At 49.5% G+C, this 20,715-nt stretch overlaps 6 protein-coding genes across 6 annotated transcripts; 3 read left to right on the top strand and 3 right to left on the bottom strand.

The window, feature by feature from the left end:
• Window positions 1-436: 436 nt before the first annotated feature.
• Window positions 437-2,204, top strand: MCYG_06034 (conserved hypothetical protein; the record flags this gene model as incomplete). Its single annotated transcript, XM_002846119.1, has 4 exons — window positions 437-483; window positions 556-1,428; window positions 1,527-1,818; window positions 2,064-2,204. 4 exons carry the CDS (start codon window positions 437-439, stop codon window positions 2,202-2,204), a joined length of 1,353 nt encoding a protein of 450 aa, XP_002846165.1.
• A 5,684-nt stretch (window positions 2,205-7,888) lies between these two features.
• Window positions 7,889-8,814, bottom strand: MCYG_06033 (SH3 domain-containing protein; the record flags this gene model as incomplete). The annotated part of the gene is made up of 4 exons (XM_002846118.1): window positions 7,889-7,944; window positions 8,013-8,231; window positions 8,288-8,612; window positions 8,752-8,814. 4 exons carry the CDS (start codon window positions 8,812-8,814, stop codon window positions 7,889-7,891), a joined length of 663 nt encoding a protein of 220 aa, XP_002846164.1.
• A 2,000-nt stretch (window positions 8,815-10,814) lies between these two features.
• MCYG_06032 (conserved hypothetical protein) lies at window positions 10,815-12,499 on the top strand (the record flags this gene model as incomplete). Its single annotated transcript, XM_002846117.1, has 6 exons — window positions 10,815-11,446; window positions 11,502-11,514; window positions 11,575-11,935; window positions 12,048-12,071; window positions 12,143-12,259; window positions 12,318-12,499. 6 exons carry the CDS (start codon window positions 10,815-10,817, stop codon window positions 12,497-12,499), a joined length of 1,329 nt encoding a protein of 442 aa, XP_002846163.1.
• Window positions 12,500-13,372: 873 nt separating this feature from the next.
• On the top strand, window positions 13,373-13,916 carry MCYG_06031 (multiprotein-bridging factor 1; the record flags this gene model as incomplete). The annotated part of the gene is made up of 2 exons (XM_002846116.1): window positions 13,373-13,528; window positions 13,598-13,916. The coding sequence occupies 2 exons, from the start codon at window positions 13,373-13,375 to the stop codon at window positions 13,901-13,903; spliced, it is 462 nt and encodes a 153-aa protein (XP_002846162.1).
• A 319-nt stretch (window positions 13,917-14,235) lies between these two features.
• On the bottom strand, window positions 14,236-16,157 carry MCYG_06030 (isocitrate dehydrogenase NADP; the record flags this gene model as incomplete). Its single annotated transcript, XM_002846115.1, has 7 exons — window positions 14,236-14,663; window positions 14,730-15,246; window positions 15,287-15,323; window positions 15,464-15,528; window positions 15,590-15,628; window positions 15,752-15,787; window positions 15,855-16,157. 7 exons carry the CDS (start codon window positions 16,155-16,157, stop codon window positions 14,236-14,238), a joined length of 1,425 nt encoding a protein of 474 aa, XP_002846161.1.
• Window positions 16,158-17,472: 1,315 nt separating this feature from the next.
• On the bottom strand, window positions 17,473-20,523 carry MCYG_06029 (formate-tetrahydrofolate ligase; the record flags this gene model as incomplete). The annotated part of the gene is made up of 5 exons (XM_002846114.1): window positions 17,473-17,608; window positions 17,642-20,169; window positions 20,227-20,264; window positions 20,314-20,334; window positions 20,400-20,523. The coding sequence occupies 5 exons, from the start codon at window positions 20,521-20,523 to the stop codon at window positions 17,473-17,475; spliced, it is 2,847 nt and encodes a 948-aa protein (XP_002846160.1).
• Between the last annotated feature and the right edge of the window lie 192 nt (window positions 20,524-20,715).

Raw genomic sequence — 20,715 nt, 5'->3', positions numbered from 1 at the left:
TCGCCCTCTCTGCTCCCTTTTGAAAGCTTGCATATCTCTTTTCTTGACCGTTCGATTTCAATTGTTGCTTTTCTTTTCTCTGACTTTCACTTTCACTTTGAGCGTGCCTTATTTATACCCCGTTCGTGTTGCTGCTCGTGTTGTGGTTTTACTCCATCTTTGCTTGCATAGACATCCTCCCCCCTCCCTCCAGGAAAAAAAAAAAGAAAGAAGTAGCCAAAGGCCCCCATGAATTGTCACTGCAAACTTCAAGATTAAGATATCTGGAGGGTCGACTGTTCTTCTTTCTCTCTTTCTCCGTGGGAAAAAAAAAGTTGAACTGATAACGAGAGCAGAAGGAAAGAAGATAATATCTCAGCCAGGAGCTAGAGAGTCGAAGGAGTTTTTTTGATATTGCAATTTGTGCACGGAAGAGAAGGGGAGAAAAAAAGCCATCATGATGACCTTCGAGTTTACATACCTTTTGGCATTCAAGCTATTATTGTGAGTGTGGAAAATACGTCCTGTCAAATCAGCTTTGGTCTTGTGCATTGCTAACTTACCATTGGCAATAAGTGTGTACCGGTACCTGCGACTGGTTGTGAACCTGTTCGCTGTATGGACGTTTCGACCCATACCACCCCCAGAGAATCCAACATTGACTTCTCAGGATGTATCCATCATTATTCCTTCTTTGTCTGGCTGTGGCGAGGAGCTGGAGGAGACCATCCGTACCATTCTGCTAAACGAGCCGTACCAGATCTTCCTGGTGACAATCGACGCCAACAAAGCCAACGCAGAGCGTATGTTAAATAAGATGCCTGCATCCCGAACGAGAATCCAACTCCTCAGTATCCCCAAGCCCAACAAGAGACGGCAGATGGTTCGCGCCATTCCGGAGGTACGGACCGAGATAACAGTATTCGTAGATGACGATGTTAGCTGGCCAAAGACAGAGCTCAAATGGATCCTGGCGCCGTTCGACAAGGATCCCATCTACGGCGGAGTAACCACATGTCAACGATTGAGGAGGGTGGGTGCACCACTATTCTCGATGCAGCGGGCATGGGATTTCCTGGGTGCGTTGTATCTAGAACGTCGAAATTTCGACTGCGCCGCTACGACGCATATGGATGGCGGGATGCCCTGTCTGTCGGGTCGGACCGTTGCGTACCGTACCAAAATACTGCAGGACCGAGAGTTCACTCTGGGGTTCACCAACGAGGAGTGGTGGTTTGGACGCTACGAACTGAACGCCGACGACGATAATTTTCTCTCTCGATGGATGGTCACTCACGGCTGGGAGACCTACTTCCAATACCATCCCGAAGCTGAAATCCAGACGACCCTCGAAGACAACCCCCAATTCCTGAAGCAGTGTGTACGATGGTCTCGCAGCAACTGGCGCAGTAACCTGACGACTCTGGTACAAGAGCAGGTGGTATGGTTGTAAGTGTTCTTCTCCTCCCATTTTTTTCCGTGTTTATCTCTGTTCATATGTGAATTAAAAAAAAAAAAAGCAAATATGGGCTAACAAGGTAATTTAGCCGTCAGCCGTGGAGCACCTACGCAGTGTTCTTGACAACGCTCTCACCACCAGCTTTGGTTGGCGACCTATGTCTTCTCGCATTCTGCTACAAAGGAACTGAAGCCTGGGATCCCCAGCAGCGAACATGGGCATTCAACGCCCTGCTGCTGTGGATGTTTGTGAGCAAGTTCATCAAGTTGCTTGGTCACTACATACGATATCCCGCCGACTTCTTGTTGCTACCCGTTTCCATATTCTTCGGCTACTTCCACGGCCTCATCAAGCTCTATGCAGCCTTCACACTCAACGTGGTAAGCATCCTCATCATCTTCTTCTATCTCTTTTTTTTCGCCTTCTCCATATGTCAAAAAAGATGCATCTTTTCTTTGCCTCAATGGCTTCTGGGCCGTTCCGGAGCAACCCTTGCCTTCGTCTTTGTTTCAGCTTCCCTGCTCTCACCAAAAGTCAAGTTTAATCATTATCTTTTCCATCCTTTTTTGTTATTATTGCGATTATGGGTGGTTGCTAAAGACGTATTTTTCCTTCTCTCTTTCAGACGACTTGGGGCACCCGTGAAGGAGCCGATGTCAGTGATACGGACCGCATGCGGGAAAAACAAAATTACGAGATCCTCGCATCGAACCCCAAAACCCACCCTCTCCGTCAACCACCAGCGCCACTCCAAGAGAAACTGTAATACGGGTTCAATTCTAGCCCGGATGATAAATGTCTCTCTCCACAGCCAGCCGGCTCCGCGCAACATCCAACAGCATAACATCCATCATTTATCCTACCGTCCGATCACCGAACCATGGCTTGCACTTCCGCCTTCTTCCTGCTCTTAGACTTGCACAAGATGAACCTGAACTCCCCATCGCGGCCCACTCTTTTGAGTGTTATGCCATGTAGCATCCATGTATGCAGGCATCCTAATAAGGAAATTCCCGTTTCCGCGTCACTGACCCTCAGGCATTCCGTATAACTTCTTCTTCTACTACTCCATACAAGGCACGGAACACGGAAAAGAAAACACCCTGGCTGGCCACCGCGGCTTTTTTTTTCTTCTTCTCTTCCTCTTTTCATACCTTTTCCCGCCCTCGCCCCTCCCCCCTACTTCAACCCCTACTCGCCTTTGAGGGTAGCGAGACAATACCTCTTGTTGGAGGTAACCCTTTTCTGCATCTCCTCCCTAGCCTGGCGGCTGGATTTGAAACGGACGAACCCTTCCATCCCGGTATAACGACGACCTTTTTCGCAGTGGACGCACTGCTTACTCAATTCAAAACTACACCCCCACACATGGCCAGGACAAACCATTTTTCTCCCCTTGGGGTTTTTACACTTTCTTTCTATTTTCAAAGCTACTGCGCTGCAGCACAACAACCTTCTTTGTGACGTGCCCATTTTTAGCCTGGACACAGATTCGATCATGCTGGATTCTTATCGCTGTGTGTGCTACTTTCACCAAGGTTCATGCAACCCAACACCTTTATCGATGGCCATTTTTAACGGCGAACAACGCTCAGTTTGGAAGGACCCATAGAGGGCCGTGAACAAGGGGTGGCCATCTTGGTTACAAACCGGCAGCTCCAAGGCACGAAGCAGAAAATGGCACATTTCATCAACCATCTCTTCCATACACGCATACACACGCCCCGTATCTACTCCGTACTCACACGGAATAGCCAAATATATACCCGATATCTCTTTTTGAACCCTGGAGGTGCATAATTTCATACAATCATTTCTTTCCGAGAGAGGGACAACGCATGACCTGGAATTGGAAAAAAAATTGGGCGGCTACGGTGTTATTTTGATTTTCTTTTTTACCCTCTCTCTCTCTCTCTCTCTCCATTGACGACTTGTTTTGATAGACTGGACTAAAAGAAACCCGAGGGGCATTGGAGTTGTACATTACTGATTTTTAGCCATCTTAATCATTTTTTCTTTCTATCGCCTATTCTTCATCATAACTGTAATTCAGCCTGCATTGGTGCTGTCCCTCTTTATGTTTTGCGTGTATTCGAAGTTCTCTACCTAGTGAGCCAGGACGAAGTTGGTGTTTTACCGTTTTGGGTAAGTAGTCAAGTCACGGGTCATCCACAACGTCTTTTCCAACATCGAAAATTTCAACACTTATGGTATTTGTGAGAGAAAATAACGACACACACATAATTTCTCCTCCCTTTTGAACATCAGAAAAGAACCTGCAGATATGCATCAAGCAGCCACTCACTGAGAAATCGCTCATATCTGGTTACATCAATATTTTCCAATAGAGTAAAATCTCTCAGATTTCACTATAAAAGCCATTCTATGAGAAAAGGGCCCAAATATCAGCTACGTGAGGTTATTAGCCTGTCCGTCACTTTAACATTTCCTTTTTACAAGGTTCGGTGTGTTTTTGCCTCTGTGTCCCGGCTATTCATTGTCTTCTTCGCCAGTGCGTGGTTGACTGACTTGGTAGTGCCACTCTGCAAAGGGCGTGCAGTATAAACTGGTGGATGAGCCGCTGCCAATCTGTCCGTATATCCGAACATCCCTATCTAAAGCTACCACGATACTTCGTACTGGGCACCAATTGACAATCCTTCTTCGAGTTAGTCCATGGCTTAACAGGCCTCGGTGTCACCAAAAGCGTAAGGGCTCGATGAACAATTTACGGTTGAGGCTGAACCCCTCGTGAGCTCCTTAGCTACTACGGAGTACAATACCTCGCTTAAATGATGTAAATTTCCCAGCTCATGCCGTTAATCAACAACAAACTGTGGTTTTGTGCATAACTGTTAGCGTCGAGCATGTACCCAACATGTACTCTGTACCAAACTACAGAGGCGGGAAAGGTCGCTTTGGGCACAACACTGAGATCATTGAACTAAAATAGTTCGATTCAGCATGCAACGTCCGTGGAAAGAGCGACTTTAAAGGACATAACATACAGAGTACATGCAGTTGAGATTAGCCCAGCTGAACGTAGGTTATAACTCCTGCTGGTCTTAACTGATAGATTCTGCCTTCGGTCACCTACTTATATTTTGGGGACAAAGAAGTGTCCCGACAACCTGGATAGCTAGTTATCCTAGCGCAAGGCACATATATTCTAGAGAGCTTCTAGCACGGCTTTACGTTTCCACTCAGCCCTTGGTTTGTCTTTTATGCATGCCATACTTACGGTGTGTTGCCCTCCCCTGTGACCGTCAGTTATGTATCAACGATACAGACATATAGCCCACTAGCTATATGTAAACGCCCTTTATAGGTATGATCGATGAAAGTATCTATATCTGTCTCTCCCTTTTTACGGATCTCGTCAATCCCATGTATCTCTAATCATCAACCCTGTTCATGTTCATGGCAACTTACGACATGGAGTAATCCATCGCTGCCTAGAAGCCCCATGATTGGTCTAAGCATTAGATGAGATGTAACTCAAGCACTCCTTTACATCTCCCACATGTTAGATGGACAGAACCGTGAGGGACGTTCGGGTTGATCCATGGCCACACCATTATGACCCTTTCGACGGTGTACTTCTTCGAGGTTCAAGACCAAATCTGGTCTTTGATATCCGTAGCCTCGGGCCCTAAGATCCAACCCACATGTGAGCACTATGTCTTCAACAATGCAGTTCCTTGTCTTCTGTTACTTTTCTTTGTTAGTTATTTTGGAATTAGCTTTCGCTAATACCATGATGAGCCGAATCGGTTCACTCGAGAATGTATATCCATTTGCCTTCATGCATGATGAGGCGACCTTATCATCGACCATGAGGCCCGTTCAAATTCCTTGTCCGATATATGGTGCCGATTCCTGACATTCTTGCAAGCGATCACCCTTTCCGCTGATACCCAGGATACTCCGATGCCCCCCGGCCAAAAGTATGGGGTGAGTGGTCTTTATAATTATCAGGGACAGATATGTTGCCAGTATTAATCTACCGGGTTGTCTGTTTGGTTTGTATCATGTGCTTATCTACGACTACACTGCTTTTAGACAATTGCTTGATAATTTTGCCACCTCCACCCTGCTTCCCGTTGACTTTTCTTAGAATGGCATCCTAATCAATTCTAGATCGGTTGAGAACATGAAGTCGCTCTTCTTTGGCACATGCCATTGTCTAAAGCACCCCTGGTGTGGCAATATCAACCATTCCAAACCTAACAAACTAATGGCCCTTCATTACAGGAGCCACGAGGCGAGATCTCAGGATAACCGCTTAACCCTAGAGTGTGTGGCCCGGCTCTGGGGCAAAACTGCCAAAAGAAGGCCCAGTTAAGTCATTGTTACTTGAAACCTACATCCCTGAACAAGACACCTGGGTAGCATAGCAGTGATAACTAGTTCAGCTGCGAATCTGGAACTATCGCTATGATATCCCTTGTGGTCCCGAGACTCTCAAACAAGATCTGTACTTCCTTGTTAATTGTGAAATTAAGAATTAATACCCCAGATATATAAATTCTTTTGTGTATTAACCTCCGGTTTGGGATTTTGCAAGGAAAATATACCTCCAAGTAAAGAAGCCAGCAGATATCCGGTCAATCATAACAGTGTCATACTTCCTCATGCCATCTACCGGAGCCTGAGAATAAAATAAAATATAATGCAGTGCGTGGTGTGTCTTCGTCACTTGCCCGGCCCGCCTGTCTTGCTACATCTTTTCAAATCGAGGCTGGCCAAAGTTACGCAAAACTGTCAATGATCCAACTGTTTGCGCGGCCCGAGCCAATCCATCTAGTTCAAAATCACATTGACCATACGGGCGTTAAGCATCTCAACCTGCAGCGTCCTTGGACACAGACACGGTCGTACGACATCCATACATGATTAACGATATAGTTAAGATATAAGTTACACATGCCAGTTGGAATAAGGAAAAGCCTTTGCATCCTTCGATTCCGCCGCTACGAGACAGTAAGACAATACCACTTGGCCTGACAACTTGGCTGCGAATTTCCAAATACTGCCACTTGGCTTCCTTTTTCACACATAGACTCCGAAAACTGAATTTGCGGGTCCAGATGAATCATGAGACGTTCTACCGTTTACGAGGTCTGTCATACATATGTTGATTATTGAATGGAGCCCACAGCTTAAAATGGCAAAGCTAACGATCTACGGGAATATTTTTGTAATTGCCTATAACGCACGTCGTAAGGTGCTATGCTTTTCTTGCTTGGATATTCCCCGATGCCGATTAAGCCTGAGGTGCAATGTTACTTAGGTGGCATTTAGATCTGGGCCGGTTACAGGGGCAGATATCTGGATGCGCGGGAAGATTCTCTATGTATATCTTCAAGGGTTGATGGGCGTTGTAAGTTAATGGGGAAACAGCCTCAGTTTCATTTTATAACCAATGATATATAGGATAAAAAGGGGTCAATCGAGTGGATGATAAGCGCAGGTTGAATTAAAGTAGACCAAATAAAGAGTAATAAAGAGAAAGGAAATAGAAACAAAGGACAAAGAAAAAAAATTAACCACGAAAAGGAATGTCAGAGAAGGTTTCTTGTTCAGGTATAAGAGTAGGTAGGTAGGTCATGATACAAAAGAAAAGAGAGCCTTGTTTGCCAGGTGATAGAGGAATAGCCAGGTTGAAAAAAAAAGAACCCGTCAAATCTAAGCCAGCAAGGTAGAGATGTAGACGGGAAGGGTATGATGGATGATTATTATATCAACCAACGGAACACGGCACGCCGTATATTGGGGGAAAAAGGAGAAGAAGAGGCAAGGACGTGGGGTTGATATATAAAGAAAAGGTGGTTGGCAAGAAAAAGGGAGAAAAAGGGTTCTATGGCAAAAATAAGAATAAAAGGTCGAAAGCTGAAGTAGTAGTAGCATGATCGAAGGAAACCATGTCCCATCCCGTCCCATCCTAGCCATGTGTCGTATGTCGGTATGTTGCTTCTCCAGGTTTATCATTCCTATATGACCGAGGGGGGAGAATATGCCATGGAATGATTGTGAGTTCCATTGAACGTAAGGTGATGAATAAGACAGGTGTCAGTAGATCCAAACAATTCCAGGGTTTACCTGCTTGTTCTGGATTGGTGTGCGTATGCGAATAAAAATTCGAATGCGAGATGTGATTTCTCTCTCGATGATTCGGTTCGTAGGCGCCAGAGGATACCGGTCATATATTGGGGCCCTTTGCTGGCCCGACACAGAAATATAATATAAGATGATTCCCAACCGTTAAAACTCCGTCCAGTAGCGTAACACCGATGCGAGCAGGAATATTAATTCCGCTCTGTTCCGAATTAAATTCCAAAAAAAAATAAGAGGAGAAAGAAATCCCAGCAAATCACAGCACACGTACACGGAAGAAGGTATAATTTCACCTCCTGTCGGAATATATGAAGTGGAATACAGACAATGGGGTTAGAAGATGCCGTTAACGATATTTGAGCCGATGGTGGCGCCAGCACCGAAAATAGCTGCCCGGTAAAGAAGGGTAAGTTAAACTGAGAGATGCTGTAGGCGGTTTGAAATAGAGAGAACTTACCTGCATTACCCATCTTCTTGCCGAACTTCTTGCCGTTTTCTTCAAACTTGCTTGGTACCTTTCCATGCGACGATGTGCCAGACTGGGATATCTCTAGGGGCATGTTGTTGTAGCTGATGGGTTGGGGAGAGTGGATGATGGGTTTTTCCTCTGTTACGCTGACGTATGTCCGTGGGAAAATACCCTCAAGGTGTGTCCGCTCGTTTCTGCCACGCCACCCTACAAGGAAGTTAGCTACCGGCCACTTGTACACGTGTAAAGAGGATGCTACATACAGTCGTTGTTCATATGCTCCAGTACCTGGATGCGATCGTTAGGCTGCAGTGCCAAGTCTCCAGCATCAGTTGGCGTGTAGGCGTATAGAGCTGAAGCAAGAGACAGGACTGGAGGAGCGGAAGAGTACGTTGGAGGCGGAGGTGGGCTCGAGTATGAACTTTCGGACTTCTCGTTCAGATTGACCCTGGATAGCTGGGCAGCTGGGGGCGAGTATGAGGTCTCCGCGACTGGGGCGTGCAGCTGCGTCTGGCTGGGTAGCTGTTCGAGGATAGATGATAACTGTGCAGGAGTAATGACGGAGGAGTCGGCAAGAAATTCGAGTTCCTATTTCAGCCCCAGGAGTTAATAAATATACAGGCAAAGAGTCCGGATGTAAACACCGGCCTATCCGTCCGACGAGGCCGGATCCGAAAAGATTTCATCGACTCAACGAAGAGACAACGGGAGAAGGGAGCCAACGAACAGTTCTGATGTTCCGTAGGGACCGGTTGGCCATGGCGATGGACATGGTATTCTGGTTCGACATGGTGTGCGTAATGTGTTTCTCTCCACGAGGAGACGGTACTTAACGAGGGTCGTAGCACTATGGGTATGAGTGTAGTTAGGACAGAGGGTGTCCTGCTTCAAGACGACAGCTGGACTGTAGGAAGATCCAGCAAGGAAGCAAGACGGCTATGGAGGAGGAGGAAGAGTTGCTGGTTTGATGTCAAAAAAAAAAAGGCTTCGTCGATTTATTATTATTGATGGCGGTTGAAGATAAGTTGGTGGCACTCACGTGCAGTTCCAGACCAAGTTTGAACTTCTTATCGCCTTTTTTATTTATCGCCAGTCGTTCTTCTTCTCTCGTTCTCTTCAAGCACTTCTTTTCCCTTCTCTTCTATTGTTCCTGTGTCTGCAAGTTCGGAAGACATGCACATACAGGAAGAGGAAGAGGAAGAAGCGGATGTTTCGAAGATGAAAAACAGGCCCCCTTGGAAGGCTAGTCAGGGCGGCGAGAGGATATTTCCTGTTTGGGATGAGTGTCCCACCACTTCTGCGTGTTCGTAAGCCAACGCCGCTTTTACTTATGCTGAGTCATCTGCCTTTTCCCCTTGCTCAGCCACGAGAGAATCAAGAAAAAAAAAACAAAGCAGAAGAAGAAGAAGAAAAAGCAAGCATGAGAAGGGCTGAGAGATCCGTGGATGGGCTTTTTATACTTACTATGAAGGCATAGTACGGAGAAGCGGAGACCGACAGGGCAAGACAACTTTCAGCTGGTGATCGCGGTTACAGCTGGTCAAACGATGTTACTTGCTACAGACTTGATACATATCATGTATACGAGCCGGTGTTTTGGAGTCGTTCCTCTATATCGTGAATCAAGCAGATCGTTCGTTTGATAGACACGCTTGTTTTCATGCTGGCAAGGAGATGAACTTGTTTGCTTGTTTCATGCGGCCCTGGACTCGATGTTCTGCATGGAAAAAACAGAGAGAGAGAGAGAGATCGATCCGTGGCTTGGTGGTTCCTCTGCGGCGTCTCTCAACTCCTCACATCCCGTGTTTCTCCCCCACTTCTACGGCTCTCTTGCGACCGAATTCTATGGACGGATGGGCCTTTTCTTTCGAGGTTGATATATCTTTGACATGTCGCTTGAATGGCAGACAAGAACGCCGTTAATGCAGGAACATGCATGGGCCATGCTATAGTGTAACCGCTCCTCGGAGCCAGGTTGAACAAGTTGCCACTTACAAGACTTTCACATCATCCCACACTCTGTCGAATGGTGTTTCCGAGTGACAGCCGAGTCAAGTACAGGTGCGGATGTGCCTTGATATTTATTCTACTCAAGGTCGGTTCTCTGCGGAACTCTCCTATTTCCCGACAAAGGGATGTGTTGCGGCAGGATAAGGGATCACCAACTGAATGATTGCAGCAGCATAGCTGTTCACTTATCCCGTTGCAATCGCAGACAAGCGACAGACTGTGATAGGAATTACCATCTCTATCTAGAGAGCTGTGCCTTATGCATGCTGTGGAGGCACCTATCTATGATCTTGGCCATTCTCTACTCAGCTTATACCTGGATATAGCATGGATATTACAAAGTGAAGAGTGTTTTGCCCACCGAGCTTATGGTTCTTCTGCTTACGTTCACAAGTGAGACGGTCTCCTTGGGATAAGTTACTACCCCATGCAATGGCACTTACTTTAATGCATATAAACTGGACCCGATCCAAGTCTTAGTCACTTTGGCTCTTTCACATCAATGCATGTTCTTTGTCGCTGGTGGGGGCTGGGCCAAATGCCATTGAATAAATTATGTGAATGTTCTGAGGGAAGTCCAGCAACCCCCTAGTGAACAGAATATACCCATATACCCCTCTATATATGCATACACACACATATATATCCATACCTTGTTATGCCGTTTTGGTAGACCTCCTCTCTTCCCTACCTGATAGACAAGGCTGGAGTACTACTTAACGGAACCTTGACCCAACACATCCATACTTAGATCAGAATAGCTATACAAACCTCTTTATGATGGATCTTGGGCTAGACAGGAGCAATCCCGCAAGCATCTCACCCAGCTGTAGTAGCAATCATACTGCTAGGCGCAGCACATTAAATTTCTCTCGTCCACTGCCACAGCAGCTGTCGTCAACTGATGGTGAAAAGGTTCACCGGTCTACCGACCGTCAAAACAGATTTCACTCCGCTGGGTCCTCTGGGGAGTACCTTATCCCATCGCCTACACATGGCGCAATAAATCTAAACCCCCCCAACCTCACACACCGGCCTAGGTCTCCCGTCAGCCCTAGTATGCTTTCTCCCCCGCTATCCCCTTCACGGGCACCGGTATCAGGTCCGATAAGGTACTCCAGCGGGCAATACCACAGAGCTAGCTCCAGGCTTTCCATTCCAAGAACAAGACCAGGCCCACGGCCTAACTCTATCATATCAATCACCCCAGCAGATCTTCCCGGGATATCTCATTATCGCCCCATATCATATGGCCAGCTGAAGGAGATTTGTCGAGTGGCTGAACGAGATGACAGACATAAGTTCCCGTCCCTGTCTGAGGAGCAGGGTGAATTCTGTTCAGAACCACCCGATGGTGGGTTCATGGCATGGGCCCATGCTGCCTCTGGATTTTTCATCACTTTTAATACCTTGTGAGTTCGGCCTAAAAATCTCCTCGACCGTACCATGCTAATGTATGAATCCCAGAGGGCTGAATATGGTAACTTACTTATTCCGAACTACACCCCACCCGTTTAACCGATACTAAACCTCTGTCCAGGGTTTTGGTGCTTTCCAAGCTTACTACTCTAAAGTCATGTTACCAACTTCGAGCCCGTCCAAAATCGCCTGGATAGGTTCTTTCCAAATATTCGCTAGCTTTGGTCTTTTTCTACTGGTCGGCCTACTAACCAGCAAAGGCTATTTCAAGCTCTGTTTCCGCGGAGGTGCTGTTGGCCTCATGACAACCATCCTGTTAACCGGTTTCTGCAAAACGTGGTGGCAGTTCTTTCTCGTACAGGGGGTGTTGATGGGCTGCTCAATGGGTCTGGTTTTCACTTCTGCTGTGACAGTTACAACGACATATTTTTCAACAAATCTGGGGATTGCTACAGCGCTGGCGGCTGTAGGCTCAAGCTTTGGTTTGCCGCTGCCTTTCATTTCCATAGCAGAACAAATTGCCGACGTTTCTAATGATGATATGAATAGGCGGAGTGATACACCCGGTTATATTTAACTACTCCATTCATAAAGTTGGATTTGGATGGACGCTTCGAAGTACGTAACAGGAATAATTGAGAACCAAGGCTATGGCTAACCCAGCACAGTTATATTGCTGGTGAATATAGTCACCATGATATTTCCATTAATTATAATTCGAGAGCGGCCCGGAGTGCCAAGGAATTCCAATAGCACCATGGATTGGACCATGTTTACGGATACCTCTTACCTACTGATGGCGGCGGGTATGTAACATCTTCTATATTTCGGCATGAAGAGATTGACTGACTAACATGTCCTTAGGAATGTTCTTCGCTTTCTGGGGTGTCTACTTTGGATTCTACTTTGTAAGTGTGCTCCAGGCCATACTAGAAGATATCAACAGTGGCCATGCTGACGAGCCAGATATCCCTATTTGGTCAGGACGTCCTACACATGACACCACAGACGTCCCTCAACCTACTGATCGCCATGAACGTCTGTAACATGCTCGGCCGCCTGGTTCCAGGCATAATCAGTGACGCATGTCTTGGCCCTTTAAACACCGTAATACCTTTTGTTTTCACGTCGGCGACTTTTATATATATCTGGATAGGTGTTGATTCGGTAACTAGCATGTTCCTGACCGGATGTTTTTACGGGTTCTCTGCTGCAGCTATTCAAAGTCTTTACTTGCCGACCGTGTTCAGTTTCATGGGAGGTAGCCGCAACAACTCACCCTCACGAGTGGGAATGGTCTTTATACTTATAGCTCTTGCAACGCTGACAGGAGCGCCCATAGGAGGGCGCCTCATCGTGCTGAGAGAGGGGTCTTATCTATATGCCCAGCTCTTCGCTGGGATGTCGTTAACGCTAGCTTCTACTTTATTCTTGGCTGCACGGTATGTGAAACACGGCTGGAAGTCGGATAAGCTGTGAGAACTTTGGCTATAATCTCGCCTCTTTTATACTCTATCATAGATTTATCAAAATATAACTACGGCCTTTGCGTTCGAATCCCCTGCTGAGTAATAAAACATGACTCAGCACCGGTATCCCAATCTGGGAGGCGGTGAAAACTTAGCTGAGTCATCGACAAACTCCTTTGGGGTTTAGCGCCTCTCGAACATTCTTCGTCATATTTTAAAGCCCTTCGCAGCCGCTCTTCTTAAGGCTTTCAAACCGCCAAACACCATCATCCTCATCATCCACACGCAGACCATATACATCGGATCCTTTAACATACCTGCTCTGTGCTTTTTTTTACTCTCTTAAAAGCGTACATTTAGCGATACCCGTCTCTTCGAGCGTACCCCAACCATCAGCCATACATACACCCCACATCCGTCAAAGGACAATCGATAAGAAGCCATCCAAACATGTCTGACTGGGATACTGTCACTGTCATCGGCAAGAGTGCCCGCGGCGGCTCTGCTCCTCGTGAGACCGTCGTCAAGGGCCGTTCTGCCATCAACGCCGCAGCACGATCTGGCATGATCGTCGGCACAGAGAAGAAATACGCCACAGGCAACTCTGTAGGTTCAATCTCACTCCCAGACCGACAGGATATAAGCTAGCAGGACGCTGCTGACACCACACAACAGGCCAGCCGTCCAGCCGTCGAGGGCCAACATCTGACGAAAGTCGACCGATCAGACGAAATCGTCAAGCCAAAGACCGTAGGCTACGAGGTCGGAGATGCGATTAAGCGCCGCCGCAACGAAGAAGGCATCAAGCTAAGTCAAAAGGAGCTTGCCACGAAATGCAACACCACCGTCTCTGTCATTCAAGACTTTGAACGTGGAACCGCTGCACCCGACCAGAAGGTGTTGGCCGCCATGGAGAGGGTGTTGAACGTCAAACTGCGTGGATCGGGGATTGGGCAGGAGAAGTTCCCTAAGAAGAAGTAAATAGCTCTTTTTTATTACTTCTCTCTCATTCTTAGACTTCTCTTGCCCTCCTTCCTGTCCATTTTCCTCGTTCTTTTTTCTTGTCTACCTTTTTTTGCCTGCTGGTCAAGTTAGCTGGCGTTTTTCTGGTGGGAAAGGTAAAAAAGACAACATGACACGTGACATCTTTGTTGTCCGGCTTTTTTTGTTTTTTGTTGATGAATATATAAATATTGCTTCAGCTATAGAAGAATGAATTACAATTATGTCTATTGAAAAAGTTGTGAAGTCGGCACGAGTTTGAAGAAATAGAATAGAATCATCTGAATATTCCCGTCTATCTAGATCTAACTCTACAGCTTGGCCTCTCCCAAGCTCTTCTGCAACCGTTTCTCAACGGCAGCAAGGTACTCCTTGGTGGTGACCCAGCTTTCCCTGTCCTTACGACCGCACGCCAAGGCCAGATCCTTGGTCATAATGCCCTCGACATCAACGACCTCGATACAGGCGCGCTCGAGCTGTTCGGCAAATTGGACGACCTCCGGGGTTTCGTCGAGCTGGCCACGTCGGACGAGACCTCGGGTCCAGGCAAAGATGGAGGCAATTGGGTTGGTGGAGGTTTCGCGGCCAGCTTGGTGTTCGCGGTAGTGGCGGGTGACAGTGCCGTGGGCGGCCTCAGACTCGAAGGCATCGCCGGCAGGGGTGGTGAGGGTGGAAGTCATGAGCCCAAGAGAGCCGAAGCCCTGAGCAACGATATCGGATTGGACGTCACCGTCGTAGTCTTAAGATGAGCAGTTAGTAAACCCACCCCTCTCACTTCAGCTTCAAGGGCAGCGGGAAAACTCACTCTTCATGGCGATGACATAGCCTCCCTCGGACTTGATCATCTGGGCAACCATGTCGTCAATGAGGCGGTGCTCATACCAGATACCCTTGGCCTCGAAATCAGCCTTGTACTCTTTGTCGTAGATCTCCTGGAAGATGTCCTTGAAACGGCCATCGTATTTCTTCAGGATAGTGTTCTTGGTGCTCATGTACATGGGCAGGCTCTTGAGGCTGGCCAACTTGAAACTGGCGTGTGCGAATCCGCGAATGGACTCGTCGAGGTTATACTGTGTCTGGGCGATACCGGGGCCCTTGAAGTCATATACCTGGATACGCTCTGGCTCACCGCCGGCGGGAGTGTAGACGAGCTCGAGAGTGCCGGGTCCGGGGATGAGGCGGTCTGTGGCACGGTACTGGTCACCGAAGGCGTGACGGCCGATTATGATGGGTTTCTTCCAGCCCGGAACGAGCTTGGGGATGCGTGGGATGACAATGGGTTCGCGGAAGACGGTTCCTCCACTATGAGTAATGTCAATGAACTGGTCCATTTCTTCTGGAATGCCATGATGACGGGCTTACAGGATGTTTCGGATGGTTCCGTTGGGAGATAGCCACACTGAGGGTAAGAGTTAGCAGACGGTCAAGAAAAGAACAGGGATAGCAACGGCTATTTGAGACTTGCTCTTCTTCAGCTTGAACTCCTCCACTCTGGCCTCGTCAGGGGTGATGGTTGCACACTTGACACCAACGCCATACTTCTTGATAGCCTCTGCGGCATCAACGGTGACCTGGTCGTCTGTCTGGTCACGGTACTCGAGGCCCTATAACAAAGTCTATCAACACTAATTCTTCTCCCGTGGTAAATAGAACTGGTAAACCTACCAGGTCGTAGTACTTGAGGTCAACTTCGAGGTATCTACCCTATCCTTAGCCTCGACGTTCACCTCCCCTTTGAAAGCTCGGGTATTATACTAACGGTGTGATAAACTAGGAGCTCGTTAGAATTTGATATACCGAACATCTTCTCAAGACATGTGTGCATACCTTGTCCTTGATATCCCGCCAGATGATTCTGGTCATCTAATCCCCAAAATATCAGCCAATTGGCACCAACCATACACGATACATGCACTGTGCATAAGCATACCTCATCACCATCGAGCTCAACGATCGGGTTCTTGACCACGATCTTCCGCCTGGTAGCCGTCATGTTGCGTTTGAAGGAGCTTCCGTGGACAAGAGGGGAGTGACTGATAGCGTTCGGCAGAGCAGGACGTAGGTACGAAGATGAAGGCAGAGAAGACAGAGAGGGTGACCTGCCCACGGTCGAAAACAGGCGACTCCCCGTGTTAAAAGAAGAGGCGAAGGTGCAGGTGGGCTGGCAGCGGGAGCGGATAACCCAGCAGCAACCCTGGCGGAAATGGCCGGAAGTAAGCCGAACAGCAGCCATGTTAATATACTTCTATTATGTCTTGCTGCCTCTTATACGGAGTACAGGCTCTCTTTTTTTTTTTTTTTTTTATTCCTTTCTCCGGGGGGCGTGTGAGTGGTGGAGTTTTTTTTTTTTTTTTTCTGTTTGGAGGGAATGGGATGGGATGATGCGAAGTTTCAGCGATTGCCCTTAGCTTTGACCTGCCAGATCCTCCCACAACTAACTGTTAGGGTGGATGGCGCTAGAGGTTGGTTGGGGAGGAAGTACGGAGAGGGATCAAGGGAAATGGGAGGAGGTTCGAGAGGTGGAGTTTTTTTCTTTTTTGTGTTATATCCGGCGGTTGAGATCTAATGCCGCGGTTCTGGTTGGTCCGGAGAGGTGGTCGTGCCTATATAAGGCAGTACCTAGGTATACAGATATGGTTATATGTGCTCCAAAGTAGGCAGAGTGATCGTCTGGACGCTGGAAGTTGGTAGGTTGATATCCCGTTCTCGAGACTGCCGGCAATTTCGAGGTCGAGATCCTCTGGACGTCAAGTCGGCCGACTCCCTGTATATAACCCTTATGTACGTCTTCCCCTGGCTGGAAGCACCGGCTGTTTCGCGGGATCAAACACTAACGAACCTCAGCTTCCTCTCCACGCTGCTGTGAACCTCTGTATGCGTAGCATGATCTCTCTCTTCTCTTCTTTCCCTTGTATATAAAAAGAGCTTCTTCAAACTTATTATGTAACTCGCGGCAAGTCATGCTCCGTCTTTCCCTTTTCCGCCGTTTTTGCTCTCGGGAAACTACGTCATGACTAAGCAACCCCTCCGCGGGGCAACGGAGAACTTTACTCCGCCGGCTCTCGGCACTTCTTACTCAGCCGCTTAGTCATCCCGTCGTCTTGTATGGAGAGGCAGTACATGCTATGTAGCGGGTAATACTTTTGCAGGGAGCGTCTTGCCGGTGCATCGATGTGGTAGCTACAAGAGTTCGCTCTCTCTCCCTCTCGGCCAGGCTCCGAGCAGGAGGGGCAGCTCCCCTACATATACTTACATAGTATGTGCCCTGCACAAGAGGGGACGAACCTGTGCATATGCAAGGGCAAGGGCAGGGAAGATACAGGGCGGGCGGCCAAGGGGTCACGGGGCTTAGGGCCGGCTACTCCAGGCGGAGGATTACTCAGCCGGCCTTGTCAGCAAAGAGGTCTGGCCGGCTTAGTCATATATCAAGACACTTGGATAAAGCTGAGTTGGTTCTAATGTGTATACGTCTATGCAATCGTTTAAATGGAATAGAAGATTGTGAGCACGTTGAAGTAGCCCTCTCCCCTTCTCCCGGTCTTCAAGTCTCAGAAGAGACCGTCGATCTCTCCCGTCTCTGCGTCGACGTCGACGTTCAAGTAGCCTGGCGCAGTCGGCAGGCCGGGGATGGTTTGGATATCGGCTGCAAGTGCATATCTACTCCAGTTAGACAAGAAGACAATACTATGAAAAAAAAGAAAAGAGGAAGAAACCTACAGGTATCCAGCGCCAACGGCAAGTCTGACGTCTCTGATAGGTACCACGAACCCTTCCGGAGCTCCCTTGAGACTCGGGTCGTGGCTGAGCGAGTACTGCGTTTTGGCAATGCATATCGGCAGGTTGCCGTAGCCCTGTTTCTCGTACATCTCGACCTTACGCGCAGCCAGCTCGCTGAACTCGACTGCGCTGGCACCGTACATCTCCCGGCCGATGGTCGTGATCCGGTCCTGCACGCTGCCTTCCAGATCATACAGGAAGGAGAACGACTTGGGTTGCGAGGACGCCTTGACCACTGCCTCTGCCAGGTCGACGGCTCCCTTACCGCCGAGAGCCCAGTGGTTGGCGGGAACTGCATCCTCGGCGCCAGCTGCAATTGCCTCTTCGCGGATGACGGCGTGCTCGGCCGCGGTGTCGGTCTCGAAGACGTTGATGGCCACCACGACGGGCACGCCGTAACGTTTGGCGTTGCTGATGTGCTTGCGTAGATTCACACATCCCTTTCGTAGCAGTTCTGTATCTTCCTGTCTGTATGCCTCTGGCAGGGCGGCGCCAGGGGTGATGTCTGGCCCGCCACCGTGCACCTTGAGTGCGCGTACCGTAGCGACGATGACGACGGTGTCGGGCACAAGGCCTGAGGAGCGGCACTTGATGTTGAAGAATCTCTCGCCGCCCATGGTGAAGTCGAAGCCGGCCTCGGTCACCACGAAGCCGGTGGTAGAGTCGTGGTCCTCGTCGGGCTCGGTGCCGGCCAGCTTGAGGGCCAGCTTGTCGGCCACCACCGAGTTGGCACCAATGCTGATGTTCGCGAACGGACCAGCATGGACAAACACCGGCGTACCTTCGAGGGACTGCATCAGGTTGGGTTTGATGGCATCCTTCATCAGAGCGGTCAGGGCACCGCCGGCACCGATATCGTCGCATGTCACTGGCTCACCCGAGCGGGAGAAGGCGACGACCATGCGGCCCAGCCGCTCACGCATGTCGGCCAGGTCGTTGCTGAGTGCGAGGATGGCCATACACTCTGACGCCACGGAGATGTCGAAGCCCGTCTGTCTGGTGTGCCCCTTTTCGGTAGCCGCCTGGCCGACGGTGATGGTTCGCAGATGTCGGTCGTTGACGTCCAGAACACGGCGCCAGGTGATGGTCTCTGGGTCGATGTCAAGTCTGGCAAACCGCTTGATCTCTTCCGGAGTGAGCTCGTTGGGATCCGTCTTGGTGATACCCAGCTTCTTCAGCCGACGGAACATGATCGGCTGGAATTCACGCTTGCCCTTCTTCGTCGGCACAAGGCGTTTATACAACCCGGCGTCGGGAGAGGTGGCTTCATGGAACATGCGTGTCTCTAGGGCGGCTGCCAGCAGGTTGTTTGCCGCTGTGATGGCGTGGATGTCTCCCGTCAGGTGCAGGTTGAATTCGTCCATGGGAATAACCTGACTGTATCCACCACCGGCAGCGCCTCCCTTGATTCCAAAGGTTGGTCCCTGGCTGGGCTGGCGCACGTTGGCAAATACCACACGGTTCAAGTGTGCCCCCAGCGCCTGGGTGAGTCCCATCGTGGTAGTGGACTTGCCCTCACCCAGCGGGGTAGGCGTGATACCGCAGACGAGGATGTACCGGCCATTCCGTCGATGGCTGAGACGGGAGAGGACGTCGAGACTGACCTTGGCCTTGGTGTGGCCGTACGGCTCGACTTCATGAGGCGCAATGCCTACTTCGGAAGCTATCTGGGTGATTGGTTTTGGCTTCTGGGAGCGGGAGATGGCAATGTCAGAGGGCACGGGCGACTGTGGATTGATGGAGAGTGGGCTGATGGTACGACTGCGTTCCTTGTCAAAGTAGTAGCGCGCAGACTTGACGACGTTCTGCAGCAACATGGCTACCGTCATGGGGCCCACGCCGCCGGGTACGGGAGTAATCTGCGAGGCCACTTCGACGGCGCCGGCATAGTCGACATCACCGACCAACCTCTGGCCAGACTTCTTGGTGTCATCGGGAATGTAGTTGGTCCCAACATCGATAACGACCACGCCAGGCTTGAGCCAGTCAGCCTTGACGAACTCAGCCTTTCCAATGGCAGCAACGAGGATGTCTGCCGTCTTGACAACTTCTTCAACGTTCTTAGTCTTGGAATGGCAGGTCGTGACCGTCGCGTCGGCGTTCTTTAGCAAGTAGCTCACGGGGCTGCCTACGATATCACTCCGTCCCAGCACGACGGCATGCTTGCCCGCCATCTCCACGCCGCTGGCATACAGCAGCTCCATGACTCCCTGAGGCGTACACGGGACGAAAGTGGGCTTCCCTCCGCGCTTGGCCAGCTCGCCGATGCTCAGGGTGCCGAAGCCGTCGACATCCTTCTCGGGCGAGACTGCAGAGGTGACGGTGTGTTCAGACATGTGGTCTGGCAGAGGCAGCTGCACGAGGATGCCATGGACAGAGGGATCGCTGTTGTCGGTAGCTATGCGGCCGAGTATGTCAGACTGAGGGGTGTCCACGGGCAATTGGACATGTCTGCAGATAATAGCTGCCTAGGAAGCCGTCAATAGATATATAGATAGGTATACACAAGGCAAAAACGGGCTGACCTCCTCGGCGGCCTTCAGCTTCATGCGAACATAGGTGCCTATCCGGTCAGTGCAAGTCGTAGCGTGTAGGTATCAGGGCAGCCATACTGGAATCCGATCGTTCGCCCACTATCCGTTCAGTCAGCATCTAACGCAAATCTACACGTATGTATCTATGTATTATGAGAACGCACCCTGGTAGATGACGAGGGAGGGCTTGAAGCGCGGGTTGGTCTGCTGGGTCTCCTTGATCTCGCCGTTGAGGCGTTCTCTGATGGCCCTGGCGATGGCGGTGCCGTCTATCTTGGAGGCTCCCATGGCTGCGGTGGTCGACTGTGGGACAAGGGTGTCTTCTGAGAAGGGCGATGCAGAGGCTGGAGAGAGAGGAAGAGGAAGCGAGGAGGCCGCGCGGGGGAAGCTGAAGAAGAGGGCGGGCGGGGCTCGTCGTTGGCCCGCAGCGGACAGGGAGGAGAGGCGGAGGAAGGCAGGTCGGCGGCCCCCGGACAGGAC

Source organism: Microsporum canis, genomic scaffold (assembly GCF_000151145.1).
Source record: "Microsporum canis CBS 113480 supercont1.5 genomic scaffold, whole genome shotgun sequence".
NCBI lineage: Eukaryota > Fungi > Ascomycota > Eurotiomycetes > Onygenales > Arthrodermataceae > Microsporum > Microsporum canis.
Note: the sequence above shows the minus strand (reverse complement) of the source record. Positions and strands in the feature narration are given on the sequence as shown.